Here is a 21,397-nt window from a genome sequence, read left to right on the forward strand (position 1 = left end):
GAGGAAATTCACTCCCACCCCCAGAGGAGAGTGAGCAACAGTACAGCACCAGTCCAGCAGCTCTAGCTGAGCCTACCTCCTGTTACTCAGCCCGACTGGGACCCCCTCCCCAAATCCTCCTCATTAATAGGTAATAAGGTGGACCACTATTTATTGCTTGATTGACATTCAATTTGGTCAACATGTTTGCTACTGATTCCCATGGACTTCTCACAAATCCTATTTATCAGCCCATAAGGCCCTCCTACTTCCTCTTTGAAAAAGCCATTCCGGTCTCATTGCCAAAACTGTCAAAGACGTAGAGTCTGAGATTCCACTATACTTACAAGGTAACATGTTAGCCTGCCACAGTTTTGTTGACGCTGCCAAAAAGAGCTTTATGACTCAAAGCAGTAGCAACAGCCAGGTGTCAGCATTGGCTCTGATTTCCTGAGCTCCACTTCCCACAGGCTCTGCACACTGGGCAGGGTTACGGCTGCACAGTCAGTGGTTGTGTTACAAGGAAGGAACTGGGACATTAGGGAAGCTGGATCTTTTATAATAGATGATCTGCTGGCTCTTTTCTCCATAGGTAGGCACTATATCTTCTAAGGCTTTTTGCTATACAAATTATACTTGAAAAAAAGAAAGTCCAGAACAAAGGCAGTCAGGGCCTCTGCTTGAAAGACATGTAGAAGCACAAAAGAACATAGAGAAATATCTTCTGAAAGAACCAACAGAATTTACTGTTGGATTGGACATGTGGGTGTAGGGAAATGGCAAAATCAAGGATAACTCCCAGGTTTTTGGCCTACACAATTAGGTGGCACTTGGTGCCAGTTATTAAATGGAGACACTTGGAGACAGGGATCAAGTTTTGCTTGCAGATTAATTCTGATATGTCTATTACATATCCAAAACAATATGTCAAGATGGCAGTTGGATATGTAAGTCTGGAGGCTCAGAAGATAGGTTGGATCTGGTAGTAAATATTTGAACATCAACAGAGGGGGTACTTAAGCCATGGAAATTGATGAGATGGTGAAAAGGAGAGTCCAAAACTGAGGTCTAGGCGCTCTAGCACTTAAAGTTCAGATAGGAGAGAAAAGGTCAACCAAGAAAATTAAGACAAGGGCCAATCAGTGATGGAAGGATGTGTCCAGGAAGCCAAAAAGAAGGAAGAGATTAACCATCTCGGGTGTTGCTAGGAGTTTGAGGAAGATGAAACAGAGCAGCATGGAGTATACAAAGAGACAGAAAAAAAGAATTATAGATAAACACAGGCCTTTAACAGTGTGACTTATTGAAGAAACTGGACAACTGAAACTATAAGGCAAATACCTGGGATTTGTAAAAAAAAAAATTAAAAGGTGTCATATTTAAAACAGGTATATTGAATTATATGCTGCATAGACTATGACCACTGTGCAATTTTAGTTCTGCCTCCCACTGTCCCTTTGGTATTTAGTGAGAGCAATCATCCCCACCCCTGCATGGAGATTCCAGGGGACACATTCCAACACTGAGCGTCCCCACACATGAGGCCCCATTCTGGTGCTGGGGATGGAGCAGTGAATGAAAACGCTCACGGCCATGGTAGGCCTATGAATCTTTGTGCCCTTAGGTAACATACGGTCCTACTGTCATTTTCAGTGGAAATTTTAAATGCCTAGTTCTGTGCAATTATCAAAACCATATCTTAACTTACCATTAAATCTCATTTCTCCTGAGGTCTGGTCTGCCTCGGGCTGAGAGCCTGCAGCAGTTGATTTCTCCTTTCTTCTGCTCACACTCCCTGATACACCAGTTGCTATTTCCCTCTCAGCCCCGGTTAAAGAGGCGTAAGGGAAAAGTAGGACAGTTCTCATGTAGCTCGATGGCTTTATAATCTCCAAGTCCATGGTGGTTAAAGACACATCCTAGGAATACTTGGGAGAGTGTTTTCATGTGATCTTCAGAAGTTTCCCGCTGGCCCTTTTCTCCTGCAGGTCCTTGAGTGAGTTGGCTGGCAATTCTCTGGGTTCTGTTTTGTGGCTCCATGCTCAGTCCCAGGACATCCAGCTATATATATGCCCCTCCAACTTCTCTCTTGAACTCCAGGCTGTCCCACGTGATTCCAAGGCTATTCCATGGTGACTCTTTATAGTGTCGCCCATCTTTTCCATGCATACCACTTACAAACCCTTTGCTTTGATAAATTCTTAGAGTAAAGGACTGTTTCAATACAGTAGCAAGTCACTGTGCTCTGCTGCAAGAGTAATTAGCCTTTCCTCACCTTCTAGATTTCCATGACAGGAATCAGGCCCCAAGCCAGGGCATCCTCCTGCAGAAAAACCTCAAACCTTCTGTGAATTGCCAGTGAGGCACTGCTCTCTAGAATTTAAGTGAGAAGATAGGCACAGTCCCTCTAAGGGATGGGAGAGTATAGGACACACAGCACAGCTTTTTCCTAGATATTCCCCTCATAAAGCCCTCTTCTCTTCTCTCCTTGTAACGTCTCAAAGTGTGTGAGGGGTTTCAAAGTTATAGAAGTGCTTCTAGAAAAGGTTTCCTTGAAAATTTGCACATTTGAACTTATTTCACCCTCACTATGATATCTGTAATCTCTCATATTGGCTCTAAAGTTAAAACCAAGGTGAGAAGAGTACCGTTCTAATATCATATGATACATATATGTAAAAAACAAATTATGCCAGGAATTGGACTCACTTTTAAATAACATAGATCGCTTTACATCATGGAATTAGATGGTAAACTCTTTTCTGAGAAGTTGACAAAAGAGAAAAGAGCTTTTTAGCAATTTAGGACCAAGTTGGAGGGTACTGGACTGGTTAAGGGAAACAAGCACTTTAAAATACTTAGGATGAAAAATAAAATAAAATAATAAAATAAAATAAAATAAAATAATAAAATAAAATAATAAAATAAAATAAAATAGTAAAATAAAATAAAATTCTTAGGATAGATCATATTTGCAGCATTTAAAGTAAAACTAGAGTCTGAAGAATCATGTTACAAGTGTAACCTGAATTTCTTCTTTATCAAAAACAGAATGAAGCCTTCTAAAGTTATGTGGCTTCTCCAGGTAATTGTTCAGCCTTCAGCTTTCCTTGATTAAAGAAGAAAGTTGTACACTTTAAGTTATAAGGAATTATGTATCTGGTAATAGCTTTGTCTGGGGGGAAAAGGAAAGAGAAATATAAAATTACTCTAGGATTTACCATAGCTACTCTGAGTAGAAACTTATAGAAGAAATAATTAATTTCCATTTTTCAGTACAGAGACTGATAAAATATGTAGAATCTAATTTGGGATTTTTCAAAAATCTATGGGAGCTGAAACCAGGACCAATGATGAAATCAGAGAAGATGAAGAGTGAGGGCAAGAGAATAAAAAGAAGAAGTGATAAAACCTAGTTCTGAGGTATACTTTCAGGGGAAGTAAAGAGGGAGACAGTGAAAATCATTGGTCAAGGATGGGTGTATAGAAGCCTAGAGAACAAAAAAATCGAACAGTGAGTACCTGATGTATCAAAATTCCAGAGAGATGCCAATGAAGTAATTAAAGGAATGGGTACTCCTGAAGAAAGTTGATAGTGTCCCCCAATATTGACTAGGAAAACCAATAGCTAATAGGCAGGGCTCTCAGCAACAGAGACAGAGAGAAAAATGTAAAGGGCCCGACTTTGTTCCTAATATAGTGAACCTTAAACAAGCCAAGCTGATTGACTGAAACCGTCAGCAATCTAACCAGGTCATCATTGAATATTGGCATTTTACTATGTGAATTCAGTGATTCTGCAGAAATGTTTTTATACAAATATAAAGAAAAAACAAGCAAAACGTGAAAATCGATGTGAAGTCTTGGCAAGCATTCAGGAGCACCCAATACAAATAGTGTTTGCTTACAAATCCTGAGCAATGTTTCCATGAACATCTCACACTTGGAAGATCCAATATAATCATTGCATTGGTTTGTCTATAATAAGAATACAACTGTGGATGATTTGGGGTTTTTTAATTTGGTCTTTTTTCAGTTCTCTCTTTAGTTAGCCACCTGATGGAATTTACAGCCAGACCCTTAACCAGGCAACTTATTCTTATAGGTGCAGACGACAACCATGTGCATCTCTGTTAGCCTAAGCGGCTTCGTGGTCCTGGGCTGTTTGTTTGCACCCAAGGTGCACATTGTCCTGTTCCAGCCCCAGAAGAATGTGGTCACACACAGACTGCACCTCAACCGGTTCAGTGTCAGCGGAACTGGGACCACATATTCTCAGTGTAAGTATGGAGCCTGGCACTGACCCCTTCATACACAGCATTGTAGTGGGGAGCAGGCTGGGAGGGGAAGCAATGGACATAGATGGGAACAGACAACATATGTCCATCCCCATGAAAAATCTCAATTCTATTGTAGTAAGCACTGGTCCAACCGCTGTGTGCCAGGTACTGTGCTGGGTGCTATGGATACAGTGGTGAGCAGAAGAGTCCAAGCTCCTGTTTTGACAGTATGTACAATCCAGCAGGGAAGATAGATATTAGATCTGTAACTGTAAGTAGGATTTTTGACCAGGCTGTGGAGTCAGAGAGCCTGGTTTCTAGCCCTGACTCTGCAATCAGTTCAATAGGAAACCTTGAGCACATCACTTTCTTGTTCCCTGCCTCGGTTTACTTGTCCTAGAGAGTTGGACTAGACTGGTGCTCTGTAAAGTACGTGCTGTGTCACATAAACACTGAAGTTGCTTCATGAAAAATTAAAAGAGGAAGCTAGATAATCAAGTAAGATGGAAAATGCTTACATCCTAAACACCCCCTTGGAAGTTCCAAGTACCTCTTTTAACCTGAGCATGTTAAAGGTTTTGAGAATCTCTACAGCAAGGAAAGCTTTTTAACTTTGTTATTTACAGAGTTTCTTAAAAGTACTTGATAATAGTTAAAGCAACTATCATCCCATAGAGCACATCTTGAAAAATACTGGAATAGATTTTCCTCTATTTCAGTGACACAATGTTTTTTCAGCTGAGAACCAACGGAGAAGGCAGTTTGAACTGAAGGCTTACCAGGATAACTCCCCAGTCCAAAACTCTCTTCCATTGGCCTGCAAATATCTGAAACGCTATCCTTAGAGAATCATTTGTGTAATTCTTTAGCATCCTCTAAAGCACAAGTATACCTAAAGGGGACTACCTTTAAGCCATTTCAGCTCATCTATGATATGAAGTAGCAGAAATTCACTGACAGAAAAATGAGGCGGAAAGAGTGGAGCCGGGAGAGGAGGAAGGAGGACTGGAGTGACAGAGACAAATGACTACTTCACAATTTTGCCTCAAGTCAATTAGAAAGGATACTTCAAAATAGCTCAGCATCACAGAGTGAGCAATCATATTAGTGGCCCAATTTTTCCAACAAAGTTTAAAATTGAACAGGGCAGCTCTTCCCCCAGCAAACAAAGGAAAGACTGATGCCTGATGGCCCATGTTCAGTGGTGCACTGCATTCACCACTCCTTGAAACCTGCTCTAGGGGTACCTTGCTGTCTTTTCAGCTACATTTCCAGGTATCACATGGTTGAGCCCCAGAACATGGTAAAACTTGTGAAGTAATTTTCCTTGGATCTTAGAGGAACCCGCTTGTTTCTTAAGCAAACAAGAAATAACTGGCAATAATTAACAATAACACCTAACAGGAACTACCATTCATTGTTTTCTGTGTGCTAGGCATTGTGTTAAATACTTAATACATGTGTGTGCGTACAGTATCTTATTTCATGCTCACAACCCTTTGAGATAAAGAAACCTACCCAGAGTCACACATATTGAAGGTGGCAGAACCAGAATTTAAAGTCAGTTTCTCTGATTCCAAAACCAGTGCACCAAACTGCTATATCATGCTACTTCACCCAGAATGCAAGCTGGGGAGGCTCCCATGAGGGTGGGTACTTGGTAGGCTCTACAGGAAGAACAAAAGGAAAGTTACCCGAAACTGTAAGGCTAGATTCACCCCTGGTAAAAATAATCTTGTTGATAGCTTGGAGCTCTTCTTTGCTATTTGAACAATTTAACAAAGTCTGTAAATCTACCACAGACATTGTTGAAAATCTCATACATCCAAACCTGAGTAATTTAGAAATGGTGGCATTTTGTAATACATACTCTAGGAATCAATAAATTCCCAAAAGGATACAAGGGCACTTTACCCAACCAAGTGTTTCTTCACAACTTCAGAAATATTTATTTACAAAAACAATGCACTTTGACTGCAATGGACTGTCTTAAGCTTTACTTAGTATACGAATCTGCTAGTAGCTCAATTAATGCTTCAAGGTAGGCCTCGACTCAGCCCAAAATTTTATGACTGCTTTGTTAGTCAATAAAATTTTAAATAAATTTCTTCTTTAAAAATTCTAAATTTAGACCTCATTTTTCAGTTTTCCTGTACGTAATCTAAATTAGTGAAGTGGTATTAAAGTAACAAAGGGAAGTATTTATTTGATATCTCTAGACATCTCAAAGTGCATAAATAACAAATACATTTGTAATTTTATACATTTAATTCAAAATTGTTTTATATTTGTGGGTCCATTGTATCCCATGAGTACTACATACCACAAGTTTCATTTTATAGGTGAGAAAATAGAAGTTACACTCAAAGATATAAAATAATTCAAGAGTTGACACTGTCTTTCTACACTTGTGATTGATACCCTCACATTTTAATAATTTGGAATTATTGTTATAAAATTCATTCATTAAGTGCTTAAGTATCTTTTATACATCAGAAATTTCTAAGCACCTGTAAACAACGGTGGTGAACAGGACAGAATCCCTGGTCCCGTGAAGCTCAGTGTCTAGGGAAGTCTCTTCCCTACTGTAAGATGTAACCCATTAATGGGTCATGAAATTTATTCAGTATATTGGTCAGCATTTTATTTTAAAAAAGTAGAATAAAATATCTTAGAGTGTATTATATGTAACAAGGGTAAGTAGTATTTCATGACATTTGCTCCAGAGTTTATGCATGTGTGCCAGGTCCAGGTAAAACATTTATTGCTGTGAATTGCAATCAAAAAAGTATGAAAGCCACTGGCCTATGAGATCTAGTTCTGTGTATAAACACTTTACTGACCAACTGTGGTAAAAATTTAAGCAACTGGTTTAATATCTCAGTGCCTGTTTCCTCCATTATATATTCAGCTCAATTTATACCCATTTCCCTCCTAAATACTGGGAAATATGTTGTTTTATAAATTAGTTAAACTCCTTAAACTGCTCTGAATTCATTAGGTAAAGCATATGTTTTACTTAGGTTGTACTTAAGTTTTGTTCTTCTGACAAGTATTATGCAGGCATTTTATTGTATTAGGTTATTATTGTTACTGATATTGCTGCTGGTTGTCTAACTCCCTCCAGACGTAAAAACCACCACAACCACCACATACACACTAGCTTTCTATTCCCACAGAGCAAAGAGCCCCCAAATTTAGTGGCTTATAACAATAACTCTTTTACTATCTCTCATGATTCTGTGGGTCAGAAATTCAGGCAAGAGTTGGCTGAGCAGTTCACATGCTCTATAAGTCTGTGACTGGAGTCCTTCTGCAGTATCAACTGAGGCTGAACTGACCTAGAGGTTTCCCTCTGACACTTGGCACTTTGGCAGGATGCTTTACCACTTGGGATCATAGAGAGCACGACAAAGCCTGCCCAGACTTAAGCCCACATCTCAAAGAATTTGTGGCCATTTTTGTTATGAAAATACTCTCCAGATTCTAAATTAATCAGTCCTTCACTCTTACCGGGGATTACATCAATTTGACACACTAATGCTATGTAATGCCAAGAAATCACCTAGACTGGAAGGTGCAGCCACATTAATTCCCAGTTAATTCTTTGGAAAGAGAGTAGCGAAAATATCACACCACCTTGGGGCCTAGGTGAGCTTTCTGACAACCCCTAAAGTGGCTGATAGCAGAAAGAATATCAGTATTGGATTTTTAAAGCTAAGCAGTAGCTCCAAAGAGATGGAAAAGCATGTCCAAACTGAGAAGCAGGCATGGAAGAAAGAACACCCCTGCCCGGCTGGGTGTGGCTCAGGGATTGAGCGTCAACCTAGGATCCAGGAGATCGAGGTTCGATTCCCCATCAGAGCACATGCCCGGGTTGCGGGCTCGATCCCCAGTGGGGGGCGTGCAGGAGGCAGCCGATCAATGACTCTCTCATCATTGATGTTTCTATCTCTCTCCCCCTCCCTTCCTCTCTCTGAAATCAACAAAGAAATATTTTTCAAAAAAGAAAGAACACCCTTAAGGACATCTTAGAAAACTCACCACTTGAGAAATGTTTATTACATCTGCTAACAATAACAAAAGCATAACAATATTAGTTGTATGTTATTAACAATACACAGTGGGAATCAAAATAATAAATATAAAGGAAACATTAACTTTTGTCCATTATGTGTACCCATGGGCCAATAACTCTCAATATTTGTGTACAAAGAAAAAAAACTCTTTGAAGTAGAGATTCTCAGGCCCCACCCATCTGATTCATGTAGTCTGGAGCAAAAGATACCCCTGCTGATTCAATGGAAGTGACCCAAGGAATACATTTTGAAAATCGTGGTCTTAAACTCTAAACCATCCTGTCTACTTTATCCACTGGTATCAGTGCAGAGCAGGGAGGGCCTCTTAGATGACCCTCAAAGAGGATGCCGGCACAGGGCTCAGAGAGGGGGAGGCATTTTGAACTACCATCATTGGCTTCGTGATTCCAGTGGCCACATCCCTGTGCAGTTATTTCCCCAGCTCCCCCTGGAACCCTCCAGAGAAGACATTTATGGCACAGAAGCACCTGGCCCCTCAGAAAACACTTACTGAAACTGGGAATGCTCTTTCCTATAGCCGTATAACTCAGAGACCCAAAACTCATGCTTGTAATGCTGCTCTCACACCCACACACATAAGCAAACATTCTTTGTATTTGGATGAGAAAGAAAAGAGGTCATTCTTTATTTTGTTCAGCTTTAGAAGCAAAGGGGCTTGCCAGAGCTGGTTCCCACAGACAGGCAATCAAGAAGGGATGCTGCGAATGTAAGTAGAACTGCATTAACTTTGAAGGTAAAAGCCGGGTGTGCATGTGAAGTTACGCAGCATAAAACCCTCATAGGACTCGTGCAGGTCAGGATGTTGTCACTAATATGGGTTTGTATCGGTATCAACAGGGGAGAGAGAGGTGAGAAATGGAGTGTGCCCAATAGCCTTCAGAGTCATTATGTACAGACTTTCTCCCATGGGGATGTGTGTTTCTCTTGCTCATGGTGATCATTCACATACATGCATGTCATTACCATTAAGATCAGCCACGAGGCTTCTGCTGTAATGATGCCCAGGCTTGGGTCCCCGAGGAGCCATAGGCATGTGGAGATTGATTTCCTCTGCCAAAACCTTGTGCAGAATGTCACTTGTCTAGGTGGTAATGTGTGAACTGCTCAATTAAGAGAATTATTCTTTATTACAAAGAATTTTCACATTATAAAAAGAAATCAGTCATATAAAAAGGTCAAGTGAACAGCCTTTTAGAGTCACTGGACACTTTTCCAGAGAACTTCAGCAGCACCTGAGAACAGACTTTCCACGTATCAATGGCCAAGCCTTTGAAGATACCCCAATTAGGAGAGGGCAAGCCATTTTTTCAAGCCCAAATATGACTTTATAAAATAAAAAAATAGCACACAACACCCAAATTTCTTCTCTACAGTGCAAGTCCAGAAAAACAGTATAATATGCCTGCACTTTACAGTTCAGGGAGTCCCAGAATGATTCCATGTGCTCCCTGGCCAGGCAAATTAACAAGTCATTTGACAACACAGACTGAATGAGGGTCTTCCTGCCATAGGCATAGGTATGTTATAAACATAAATACTCACTGGCCAACACACAAGGAGCCTAGAGTATTCAGCAAGTTACTCCCTCTGCTTCCAGGATGAATATACTAGAGCACCCAAATCTGAAACATGTCAACCCATTTTCCCTTTGGAAAGAAACATCTACAGCATTCCTGGGAATCTCATTCCATTCCCTCTCATTCCCTCTCTCATTGAGGATGGGAGAATAGAGAGCTATAATAGGTAACCCTAGATATATTAGCAAATTGATGTTTAATACCTCTCCTGTGTTCTATTTAACATTTCCATTGTATTTGTCTCACAACTGCTCTTTTGTAACTTTTAAATCATTTTCTCCTTATCTCTAATATTTTGCTGGGTTTCCCCAAGCAAATATAGCCCACCTTCCTTAATAGCAGTGACCAGAGACTAGAGCTGAAGGAGAGGCTATGGATCATTTATTCTCATAACCACATTTCTAGGTGAGATAACCAGGGCCCTATCTATTAGATACTATAAGGAATTTGATAACTGAACTCACAGATAAAACTCTCAAAAGCTGCTCTGTGGCTCCTCTGGCCTCTCTGGATTTTCTGCCTCAGCTCATTTACAAAATTCATGGCAGAGACTATTCTGACAGTGAGAATCTTAGCATCTGCAAGTTCAATGATTTTTTTCTTAAGTCAAAAGCTTTCCCTTCAGTGCCACACATGATAGCACCCTGTTCTACAGCGTGGATGCAGACCTTCATTCCTCTCAAAGCCCATGCCCAGTAGCTCAATGACATAAATCATGTTCATCTGAGACCGCAGGATCCCTTTACCTCGCTGCACATAGAGAAGGTGTAGTACTCCAGAGGGGCTACCCACAAAGCTCCTGGGAAAATATGATTTGATAAAAACAAAGGAATATTGTTAATGGTGACCAGATAAATGTTTATATCAAAGATATCATTTCTTCCACTTAAATAATTCTTTAAAAGCAAGTATCACCTTCTTGAGTTAAATTACATTGTACAGTTCCCCTTCTGTCCCATATATTTGAATGTAACAAACTCAGTAGCTCAAAGGGGGGTGCTAGACATATGCATTTCCACGGAACCCCAAATTCATTAATGCCTTTGGAAACATGGTACCATGATCAGAACTATGAAGTTAATTAAAAAGGAATTATGTATATAATAAAGTATGGCCCATACATGAAAGCAAGCAAAGTGTCTAATATGAATTTATGCTACTCTATTTTTTCTTCCTATTCTCTTTTCATTTTGTTTAAGTGAAATTCTCTGAATAACATCCAAAAATGGAAACCTGTGTGCTTATACCACAAAATCCCTATCATATGAAAATTTTTTTAAAAGATGTCTTCTCTACTCGGAATAAATTCAGAGACTTACGGAAAGGGACCCCTAATAAGTAAATGTGACCAAAATGATGGATAATTCACTCACTCATTGAAGAAACTTTTGGGCCGAGGCACAGCTGTAGGCACTAGGGATGTGGTAATGAACAAAACAAGCAAACCATATACTCGAAGTACTGACATTCTAATCAGATGGGAGGCGGCACAGTCAGAAACCTATAATACTTATTGTATCAGGTGTGGATAAGTGAAGTGCAGAAAATAATATGGGACATAGACAAATAAGGTGTACTGGGGGTAGAGAGAGTTACTTTTTTTTTATAGAGTGGCCAGGCATGTCCTCTCTGATAAGGTGACATTTGAGCAGAGACTGGAAGGAAATACATGAAGGGAATCATGTCCATCCATATCTGGAGAAAAGACATTCCAGGCAGAGGGAACAGCAAATGTAAATGTCTGAAGTTGGAAGAACATCACAGAGGCACATGTGGCTAGAGGGAAATGAGTACGTGTGCAAGTGAGAGGAGATGAGAACAGAGAGGGAGCAGACCATGCAGGACTTCAGAGGTCACTGTAAGGACTTTTAGTTCTCAATTAAAATAACTGGGAAAACACTCAAGGGTTTCATCAGAAGCGTGGCATGAGCTGACTTTAAAAGCATCATTTTCGTTGTGGGGGCAGAATATAAGACAGGGAGCAGTCAGGGACATCATGTAGGAAGCTATTACATACTCCAGATGTTGGTGGCTTAAATCAGGGTGGTAGCAATGAAAGCTGATAGTTTTCAGGTGCTGTATATACTTTAATGGTGAAGCTAACAAGATTAGCTCCACTAGATAAGAGGGCTGAGGTCTGACGTTATTTTTTTAGAGTTTAACACTTTGGCTTCAGACTTTGATCCCCAGACATAGTAGCACATAAGAGCTCATACTAGGCATTTGAGCCTCAGGGTGAGTGAGTGTCTGATCCTTGCCTGGAGAGAAAAGAGGAGAAACCAGAGATGTTGGGCAACTGAGAGGAAGCAAGAAGAAAGCAAAAAGGTAGCATAGTACAAAAAATTACTGAGCCCGTTCAGTTACAAGTTACTTATATCCAGCGTGGGTTTGCACTTCTTGAGGGAGGGAGGAGAGAATAGAAGAGCACAACTGGGGAACAAGCTTGACGGCGTGAAGTGGCAGCAATGGATCGAGGGGTTTAGTTGGAGACCACTGGAATTTCTGTCGATAAGGTAATTAAGTTGCATCATGGGTTATAAAAAAGGCACATGCCACATTTTCTCTTTTATGAATCTTGTCTCAGAAGAAATGAATCACTGAATGAAGTCCTTGCATTTAACGTCTAACTCCACATTTGGGTCTGCAGATTTTTATCCCACATCATAAGGAATATCATTTTCCCTTAAATCTACTGTTAACAGTGTAAGATCATTACCCTGAGAATCTAGCCCACATTTCTTAACTATGGATTTTGTCTTCCATGGTGAAACCTCTGACATAGCAAGGCTACCAAACCAGGGACCAGTAGTGTCATCATCTGTCCAGACAACATAAATTAATCAGCAGATGAACTTCTGGAATGGGACCAAGGGGCCCCAGCACAGGTACAATTAAGGTGATGAATCAGAAAACAGCTTCACTAATAAAGCAGGAAGACCAGGCCACAAACAGCTGGTGGAAGTTGGATTCTATGACCATAGCATTAAAATATCTAAACAAGCTGACACGCTGGGAAAAATTATTTGGGGTCACTAGGAGCAAGGAAATGGAACAGATGGGAACAAACTGGTGGAATGTCTGTCTGTGTAAATATGTGCTTTCTTGTTTTCCAAGTTTGATATATTACACAGTTATAGTAACACCCTGATTCTCAGGAACCAGGTCTCAGCCACTAAATTGACTAATACACTTGGCTTCCATAAGAATCTATTAAATAGTATGTTTAGCGCTCACTGAAGGCCTAGTTCCCTGAAAAAATAAGGCCATTTTCTCCAAAACCTGGCCAGCCCAAGCATTACTGGTGGAAGAGAAATGGATTTCACAGTGCAAGACAAAGCTGTCACTTGGCTGCACTGATCTCTGATGCTTTACAAAGTTTGTAAAGCAAAATATGCTTTTCGATGTGTGTGAATTGCCCTTTTGTGATCAGTGGTGGAACTTATTAGGTCTTTTTCAGCTATCTTCAGATTTCATTTTGAATAGCAAAATGCACCACCTTAGCCTAGAGTAACCAACAGCTGTCCCTCACTCCCACTCCCAGAAAAGCCAAAAATAAGCCTGCAGCCTCTTATTTCTCACATAAAGGATGATTACAGAAATCTGCTTAACTGCACTTAACAACATGGGCTAAACTTTCACCATTAAAAATCTGGTGAGAATTTCATTAGAATAATAGCAAAAGCTCATCGCAAACACACACAAAAATGATATTACATTGCTCTTGCACATATTTTACTATCTTGGGGAATAACAAATGGGCTAATATGGGAGACATGTGTGAAATATTGATGAAAGGCAAAGTAATTGAGATACTAAACTCACAAAAGAGTAATTTCTTCTACTATATTCAGCGACATGTACAAAAATGAGAATTTTTTTACATAATAAAATAAAATGCACTGGCGAAAGCTACAGATGAAACAGTAAAAAAGCAGCAGGAAAATACAAGTTACAATTCCCTTCAATACACTAAAACGTGCTTAGGGAAAAAAACAGCTGCCGAAAGAGTTTGGGGAGTGTTTTTGCTGTTGTTACTCTTTGTAAGAAGACCTTGAACTTCTATTATCTTCCTCTCGAAGAGTTTAGACATTCTAACATAGGGTGTTCCCTTTAATATCCCTAGGAAGCAGGTAGATGATTCAGTTATTTTGTGAACTCTCATAATGATGTCCACGGATGCCCAGTACAAGGTTATTAGAAACTGTAACTTGAGGATGTTCCCTGCAACTACCTTTGTGGCCCCTGTATGTGTTACTTACTAGTCAAAATACCCCCACTTTTAAGATATTAGAATGCAGTGAGCAAGCAGACCCTAAGAACACACTTAAGAACAGCAGTGCACCAAGTTTCACAATAGTATGGGAAACAGCACAGTAGGTTTCTGATACAATCTTTAAAAAAGCAGGTAGAGCCCAGCCATCGTAGCTCAGCAGCTGAGCACTGACCTAGGATCCAGGAGATCGAGGTGTGATTCCCGGTCAGGGCACATGCCCGGGTTGCGGGCTCAATCCCCAGCGGGGGGCATGAAGGAGGCAGAAGATCAATGACTCTCTCTCATCATTGATGTTTCTATCTCTCTCTCCCTCTCCCTTCCTTTCTCTAAAATCAATAAAAATATATATATATTTAAAATGCAGGTAGAGAGGGTGTTGGACTAGTCTAAGGTAGGCAGAGGGGGCATTAGTATACAGTCCCTGGTTCTCCTAGACCTACCCCCATGACACTTCATTCTTCTTCAATCTTTGGAAATGAAAAACCTGCACAGAAGTAATAAAACTTGATCTTGGAAAAGATGAAGAGATTAGTCAAAATGTCAAAGGCAGCATGCCTGCTAGGGGATGCTCACAGCCCAAGCTGCTTCTCTCTGCAAGGCTGGTTGGTGGTCAATGCCACGAGGTGGCTTAAGAAGCAGAAAGGCCTACCTGTCCCCACACGAGGCTGCCCACAGGCCTCACACTTGCTGGTCATTTCTTCAGGTTAAAAGATTATTTCCTTCTTGAAACTTCCCTTGGTTCCTATTCTCTTTTAAATGCAACCATTTAATCAATCATTCAAAAAATATTTATAGAGAGTGACCAACAATAGTGACAAAATAATTGAAATGACAAGCAAAGTCCCCTGTATATTTTCTAGTCAAGAGTATAAGATATTAACCAAAGGGGGAAAAAGGCAAGAAAAACAATCAGTTTTAAAATTGGGTAACATGACAGAGGGTAACTGGCCAGCTAGTTTAGATTAGGTGGCCTGATGACTTCTTTTTTCTGGAGGTGACATTCAGATGTGGATGATAAGAAGGAGCCAGACGTGTGATTAAGAAATGAAAAAACATTCCTAGCAGAGGCAACAGCTACTGCAAAGGCCTGAAGTTGAAAAACAGATATTCTGTGTTTGAGGACAAAAACAGAAAAGGCGGGGGGGGGGAGGGGCAGTGTAGAACTAGGCGAATACAGAAAGAGAGGCATGGTCTGAATCGCCCTGGGACTTATAAACCAGAGTAAAAAGAGCACCAAGGGAAGCCACTGGAGGTGTGTGATTATTTTTAAATTTTAAAATACTCTCACCGCTGCACAGAGAATGAATTTCAGGGAAGTCTGAGTGGAAAACAGAGATACCAGTGGTGCAGCTAGTACAGTCACCAAGAGTAAAATAATGCCAGGTTGGCCCAGATGCTTTGGCCACTTGATTTTGAAATATCTATTAAACATCCACATGGAGATGTTGAGCTGACAGTCGGATACAAACAAGCTGCAGAAAGCACATATTAAATGGCCAGAAGTGCTGTCCTCAGTGTCCAGTGATCTGTGGTTTGAACTTCACCTTGTTCTTTCTCTTGCTTTACCTAACTTTGCTGAAGCTAGAACTAGATAAAATATATGAAGAAACTTTGCAAAGACTCAAGTAAAACCCTCACATGTGGAATCACTATCACTTTCCATCAGGTATTTATCTGGCACACATTGTGTTAAAATGTCTTCATTGTAGAAGTTTCAGGAAATGTAGATTATGTCATCCCCCCCCAATACTATAGCTTTTAGTAGGCTCATATTGTAAAGAAAATTGAAGCTCATCTTAAAACTGATAAAAGGAAAACATCTCCAAAAGAATTAGCATGTCACATAACTCCGCTGTAACCTTAGGCAGCCATACAGACCTGACTGCATAGATTTCCTCACATACCTACTAAATAATAAATGCAAAATCTAGAGACTGTAGTTACCCTGGTGGTGGGCCTGCTGAAAGACCTCAGTGCCCCAAAGATGTTTAATGATCCTCCACTGAACACCACGTAATCTCAAATTTTATGATTAGTTTCTCCTTTGTCTCTAAAGAAATTCCAATGAAAAATGCAATTTAGCGGAGCAAGAATATTTCCACTCTCAGGCATGAACAATGTAGCTTGAAATTAGTTTGTCTGATTATTAACAGAGAGATATGCCCTTAAATTAGACAGCTCACTGGTCAGTTTGACTTGGGCTGTAGCCAAGAGGTTCAGCTCCTTCTGGGCAGAACATGTCCAGAGAGACAAGCCAAGGCATGGACCATGAACAGCTCTAAAAGGTAATGTAGAGTTATCTCTGATTCTCTTGGCTACATAGTTTCGTCCCATGGAGAATGGGACTCTTTAGTCCTCATTTAGAAAAAAAAAGGGGGAAATTAAGGGTGAAATGGATATAATTTAGCTCTACCTAGATTTCTAAATAAAAACAAAACCTCCAAAACAACAAGAGCTATGAATTGTATCTAGGAAAACCAAGTGCCGTAAAAAGAAAGACCATACATACCCATATTATACTCACATCCTGACACTATTGTCGTTAAAAAGTACATTATCCCATTAGAATATCTTCCTTTCTGAGAACTATTACAAAACTGAAGTTCTCAGTACACTAGCCCTTGCTAGAGTTTTCACTGAAGTTGTCCCCTTAAACAACGAGAACATACCAAGCCCTTCTCTAAGGCAGAGGGGGTCACAGATGACTGGTGGAACTCTGCAAGAGCCATCCCTGCCCCGAGAGAACAAAATTAATTAAGGTATTGAACACAGTAATCAATCTAACAATCTTTAAGAAAATTGCAATGAGCTTTCAATTTTGCACATTGTATTTTAACCAGTTTATAGATTACCAAAGCTAATTTTAAAACCACAAGTGGCTTCCTTCAACAATGATTATGCTCTTCAAGATGTATGCCACCAGTGGAGGTGTGGGGCAGGATGCAAACTAAATTGGAGTAGAGCATACTTAGAAAGTTGGCCTAATACAGTGGTAAGTTATTTACCATTTTCGAAAGCCAAGTTAAAAGGAGTTTTCAACCTAATTGTAATGAGTGACTGGTATTATTTGTGCCATTACCTAAGTTGCCCACGTGTCTAACACTGAATTTTCTGTCCTTTGTTTTCCAGCCTCTGCAAGCACGTATGTCCCGACGGTGTGCAATGGGCGGGAAGTCCTCGACTCCACCACCTCATCTCTGTGATTGTGATTGCGGTTCAGTTCTCGTGTTTTTAGACTGTTAGACAAAAGTGCTCGAGTGCAGCTCCAGAGTATGGAAACAGAGCAAAAGAACAACCCTAGTCCCTTTTTTTAGAAACAGTACAATAAATTATTTTTGAGGACTGTACAGTACATAGTGATGTGCTAGGACTTTTTAGGCTGATTTTCGTGCCCCTATTATTAACGATTCCCCAGAATGTGGAAATAACCATTGTTTACAGAGCTGAGCATTGGTGACAGGGTCTGACAGGGTCCGTCTACTAAAAATATGGTGGCAATATTAGGTGACTTTTTTCCTATAAAGTTTTTGTAGGTTCTTGTTGTAACTAATTTAGGATGAGTTTCTATGCTGTATATTAAAGTTACATTCTGTGTAACAGGTTGTTTTTCTCAGCACAAAATAAAAAGCATCTGTATTAATGTAAAGCTATTGAGAATAAAACCATCAAGGTTTTCCAGCATGGTGGATAATGGTTTGTTCTTTCCTAATCTCTTCAAGTAACTTGAATATGTTGACCTCAGATCATTTCTACTTTGAATGTGGGAAGAAACTGACTGACTGTGCTTCTCTTTACATCAATACATACTTTGAACACAAACTGTTATCCTAGAGAGTTGTGAGCAGATCGGGACTTTTTCCTGGATCACAATGATTAGAAAATATCAGGCCATTTCTGTGGCCAGATGACAATACACATATTGGTTTCTTTAAGCCACATCTGTACAGCAGCCCAGATAGGGCTCTGAGGCAAGAAAGAGGGGGTTCCTATATTCTGACTGCAGAGAATGTTTGATGGCTCTCATTTCCAAAAACCACCTTAATTAGTAGGAAGGAGACTGGGAAAGCATAGTGTCCTTTTATTGGAAAGTCACTCGCACCATTCATAGCTGAGTAAGGCAACAAAAATGCAGGATATACTATTTTCCAATGCTTTTCCAAAGTCCCGGTAACAATGCTTAAGCACACAAGCTTGTCACTAAACTTGAATATTTTAGTAACCAAAATAAAAAGCCAACGAGGAAAATATGGATAAGCTAAAACTGGCTTGTTCCTACCATTAGTGTTCTATTTCTCCTCATAGCCTTTTAGCCACAGATCATTTATTAATGTAGAAAAATTTACTAAGAACCCAACTACCTGTCAGGTCCTGTGCCCAGTGCCATGGGTAGAGAATGCATTAGCTTCCTGCAGCTGAGTAACAACTTACCACAAACGCAGTGGCTTAAAACAACAGAAGTTTATTCTCTCACAATTCTGGAGACCAGAAGTCTGAAATGAAAGCATTGAAAGAGTCCCATGTTCTCAGAAATTCTAGGGCAGGATCCATTCCAGGCCTCTTCTAGCTTCTGGTGGTTGCCAGCTTCCTTGACTTGTGGCCACACCACTCAGATCTCTGCCTCCATCTTTATATTGCTTTCCGTGTCTGCCTTCTCCTCCATTTGTCTCTAATGGGGACACATCGCTGGATTTAGGGCCCACCCGGATAATCCAGGATGATCATGTCTCAAGATCCCAATTATGTCTGCAAAGGCCCTTTCTCCAAATGAAGTAGCATTCCCGTGTTTCAGGGATTGGATGCTCACATATCTTTTTTGGGGGGCCACTCTTCAGTCCATGAAAAAGAGAAAGATAAATAAGATGTAGTTCCTGCCTTTAAGAAGCATAAAGACTGCGAAGTATTTTAAAGAGGGAACTATGTCTGAGGCCGACAGTGAGGGAGGAAGAAGAGACTCAAGGATATGAGGGGCCCACAGACTAAATAACCAGTCTGGTTAATCAAGACATACTGATACTATTGTCAAAACACCCAGAAATAACCAGCAGGTATGCAAAAGCCCACAGCCCTGGCCTTGAAGGAAACAAAGTGAGGAGTCAGATGTTAGAAATTCTCTTTTTCCTTTTGAATGCACTTGAATCAGCAACTAATCAGTCCACCCGAAACTCACCAGATGCTCAAAGACGACAGTGCTCACCAGGCCCTGAAGTCTCATAATTCAAGTAAGAACCTGGATTGTCAGGAGTGGGTGGGGAGGAGACCGGGTAATAGATTCAACAGCACTAGATGGCAAAAAAGAATTCTGCTGCGACTGACAATGGCAGGAGTGCTGGCTCAGTGTGCTCAGAATGAGCACCTGCTCAAGATAAAGTCAATCTACTGATGGAATGTGACAGCCTGAGGAAGACAATATCAGATGGGTTGCTCAGAGACACAGCTGATGCCTAAAACAATCAAACTGATCATGGATCTTTTTAAATAAGATAACTAGGCTGTGGGTGAGTCTTGAGAAAACTGTTGTGATAGCTGGGTTTTTATCTCTGGCCACTATAGTTCACGCCCTGCTTGAACACTGAAAGTGCATTAATGGACAGCTCTCGTCATTTCCTCCTTCCCTGCCACAAGCCTTGTTTCCAGCTTCAAAGTGCACTAACATGTGATCCCTAGAAATAATGTTTTAAAATAAACATTCAGAGTATGTATGGAAAATAGCTGCTACAAAATCTTTTTTACATAAGCCATTTCAAACAAATAGGTTTGGGATTGATTTTCTTTTTTTACCCCAGTAACATTTCATCCTTCTAGAATATAAAACTGGTTGAGCTGATCCATCTTTACAAAAACTCCCCAAATTTAAGGAACTCAAGCAGAATGATACATGCCACTCATTAAAAAAATATCAGAATCTAACGATATGGTAGACTATCATTGGTTTTCCAAGTATTTACAGTTTCTGAAATGCTCTGTGTACTTTCTAGTTTAAATATCAATAGATTCTTTAGCCCACTAAGGTTTATCATGGTAAAAAGGTCCCATTTTCAAGCTATTAGGCAAGATGGTTTACAGATCACACAGAGGACAGATTAAGAGAGTGACTAAGAAAGGAGGTAATTCAGGCAGTCTCCCTTTTCAGTCTTCATCTCCACACTTTGCCTCGGGTAGCCCCCCTTTCCTCACCGTGACAGCTTTGGGCCTCAGATGTCATCAGCAAAAGCTGTAACATGGAGCAGCCAAGAAGACTGAGGCGCCAGGGAGATGGAACACCTGTGTGGATTACAACCACCTCAGCTCACCTAACAAAGGCCCAAAACCATGAATAAGGCAATTATCACTCCTGCTCTGAGACAGAAAATTTACATAATCCCTTCTGGTTTAACTCATTTATTTAACCCAAGTAATGGTAATCAGAAATCAGCCACCTGAGATAAAAGGAAATCTTGCCCCCTCTAAAGCAGATTTACCAATATCCACAAGCTATTTTACACATTGCTCTTCTTCCAAGAGTAATTAAGATGAGAAAAAAATACAGCAAATTAGAAGCCTTACTGGGACATTTTGTTCAAGGAAATTGGAGATCTTTCTTGACCTGTGAATTATTAAAGGAATCCTAAATGCCTTTTGCAGCTGAGTAAGTTCTTAAAACAAGATTTGGTACATGTGTGTGGGTTGAGGTGTGCCCTGCCTGAACGCATGCAAAGACCTTCTCCAGTGCCAGGGCTCAAGAATCTGCACTGAGCTACTTTGTGCATCAATATTACCTTCTTCCATATGGTTACTTTGAATGGATCTGTATGCAAAATTGAATATCATCTCCATATCCAGTTACCTTAGCAATAAATGTTATATAAACCCCAATGAGAAAAGGCTTTTAAATTAATCTTGCTGGTTTACTCTGAACCAGTTCACTTGCTGACCAATAACCATAACCAAGTGCAAGAACTGTAAGAGGAACTTGAATCTGAGTATCTGGCTTTGTCTCTGACTACTGGTTAAATCATCAAATGAGGGTGATATGTTATTTTCTTCTTGAGCATTTCCAAAGACTTGAGAAACTTTTAAGGCGGTAAGCTCCCAAAGGGCAAAGAATCTCTGTGCCTATTCTTCTGAACAGTTTTGCTTGTGGGTTGCAGTGATCTAAACCAGGGGTCAGCAAACCAGAGCTCACAGGCCAAATCCTGAGCTAAGAATGCC

The 21,397-nt window shown here is 40.3% G+C and overlaps 1 protein-coding gene across 2 annotated transcripts in view; it reads left to right on the forward strand.

The window, feature by feature from the left end:
* The window catches only part of GRM3 (glutamate metabotropic receptor 3), an 88,728-nt gene extending 70,838 nt beyond the window's left edge, over positions 1-17,890 (forward strand). The window contains exons 4-6 of one of the 2 annotated variants that reach the window (XM_087821406.1): positions 4,085-4,259; positions 8,997-9,065; positions 17,339-17,890. In XM_087821406.1, the coding sequence (XP_087677532.1) occupies positions 4,085-4,259; positions 8,997-9,065; positions 17,339-17,412 (318 nt within the window). In that variant the 3' untranslated portion in view covers positions 17,413-17,890. The remainder of the gene's footprint in view (positions 1-4,084; positions 4,260-8,996; positions 9,066-17,338) is intronic. The other variant, XM_016218918.2, reaches the window with a different exon arrangement.
* The last annotated feature ends 3,507 nt before the right edge of the window (positions 17,891-21,397 follow it).

The sequence above is a fragment of the Miniopterus natalensis genome, chromosome 10 (genome assembly GCF_054644295.1).
Source record: "Miniopterus natalensis isolate mMinNat1 chromosome 10, mMinNat1.hap1, whole genome shotgun sequence".
Lineage (NCBI taxonomy): Eukaryota > Metazoa > Chordata > Mammalia > Chiroptera > Miniopteridae > Miniopterus > Miniopterus natalensis.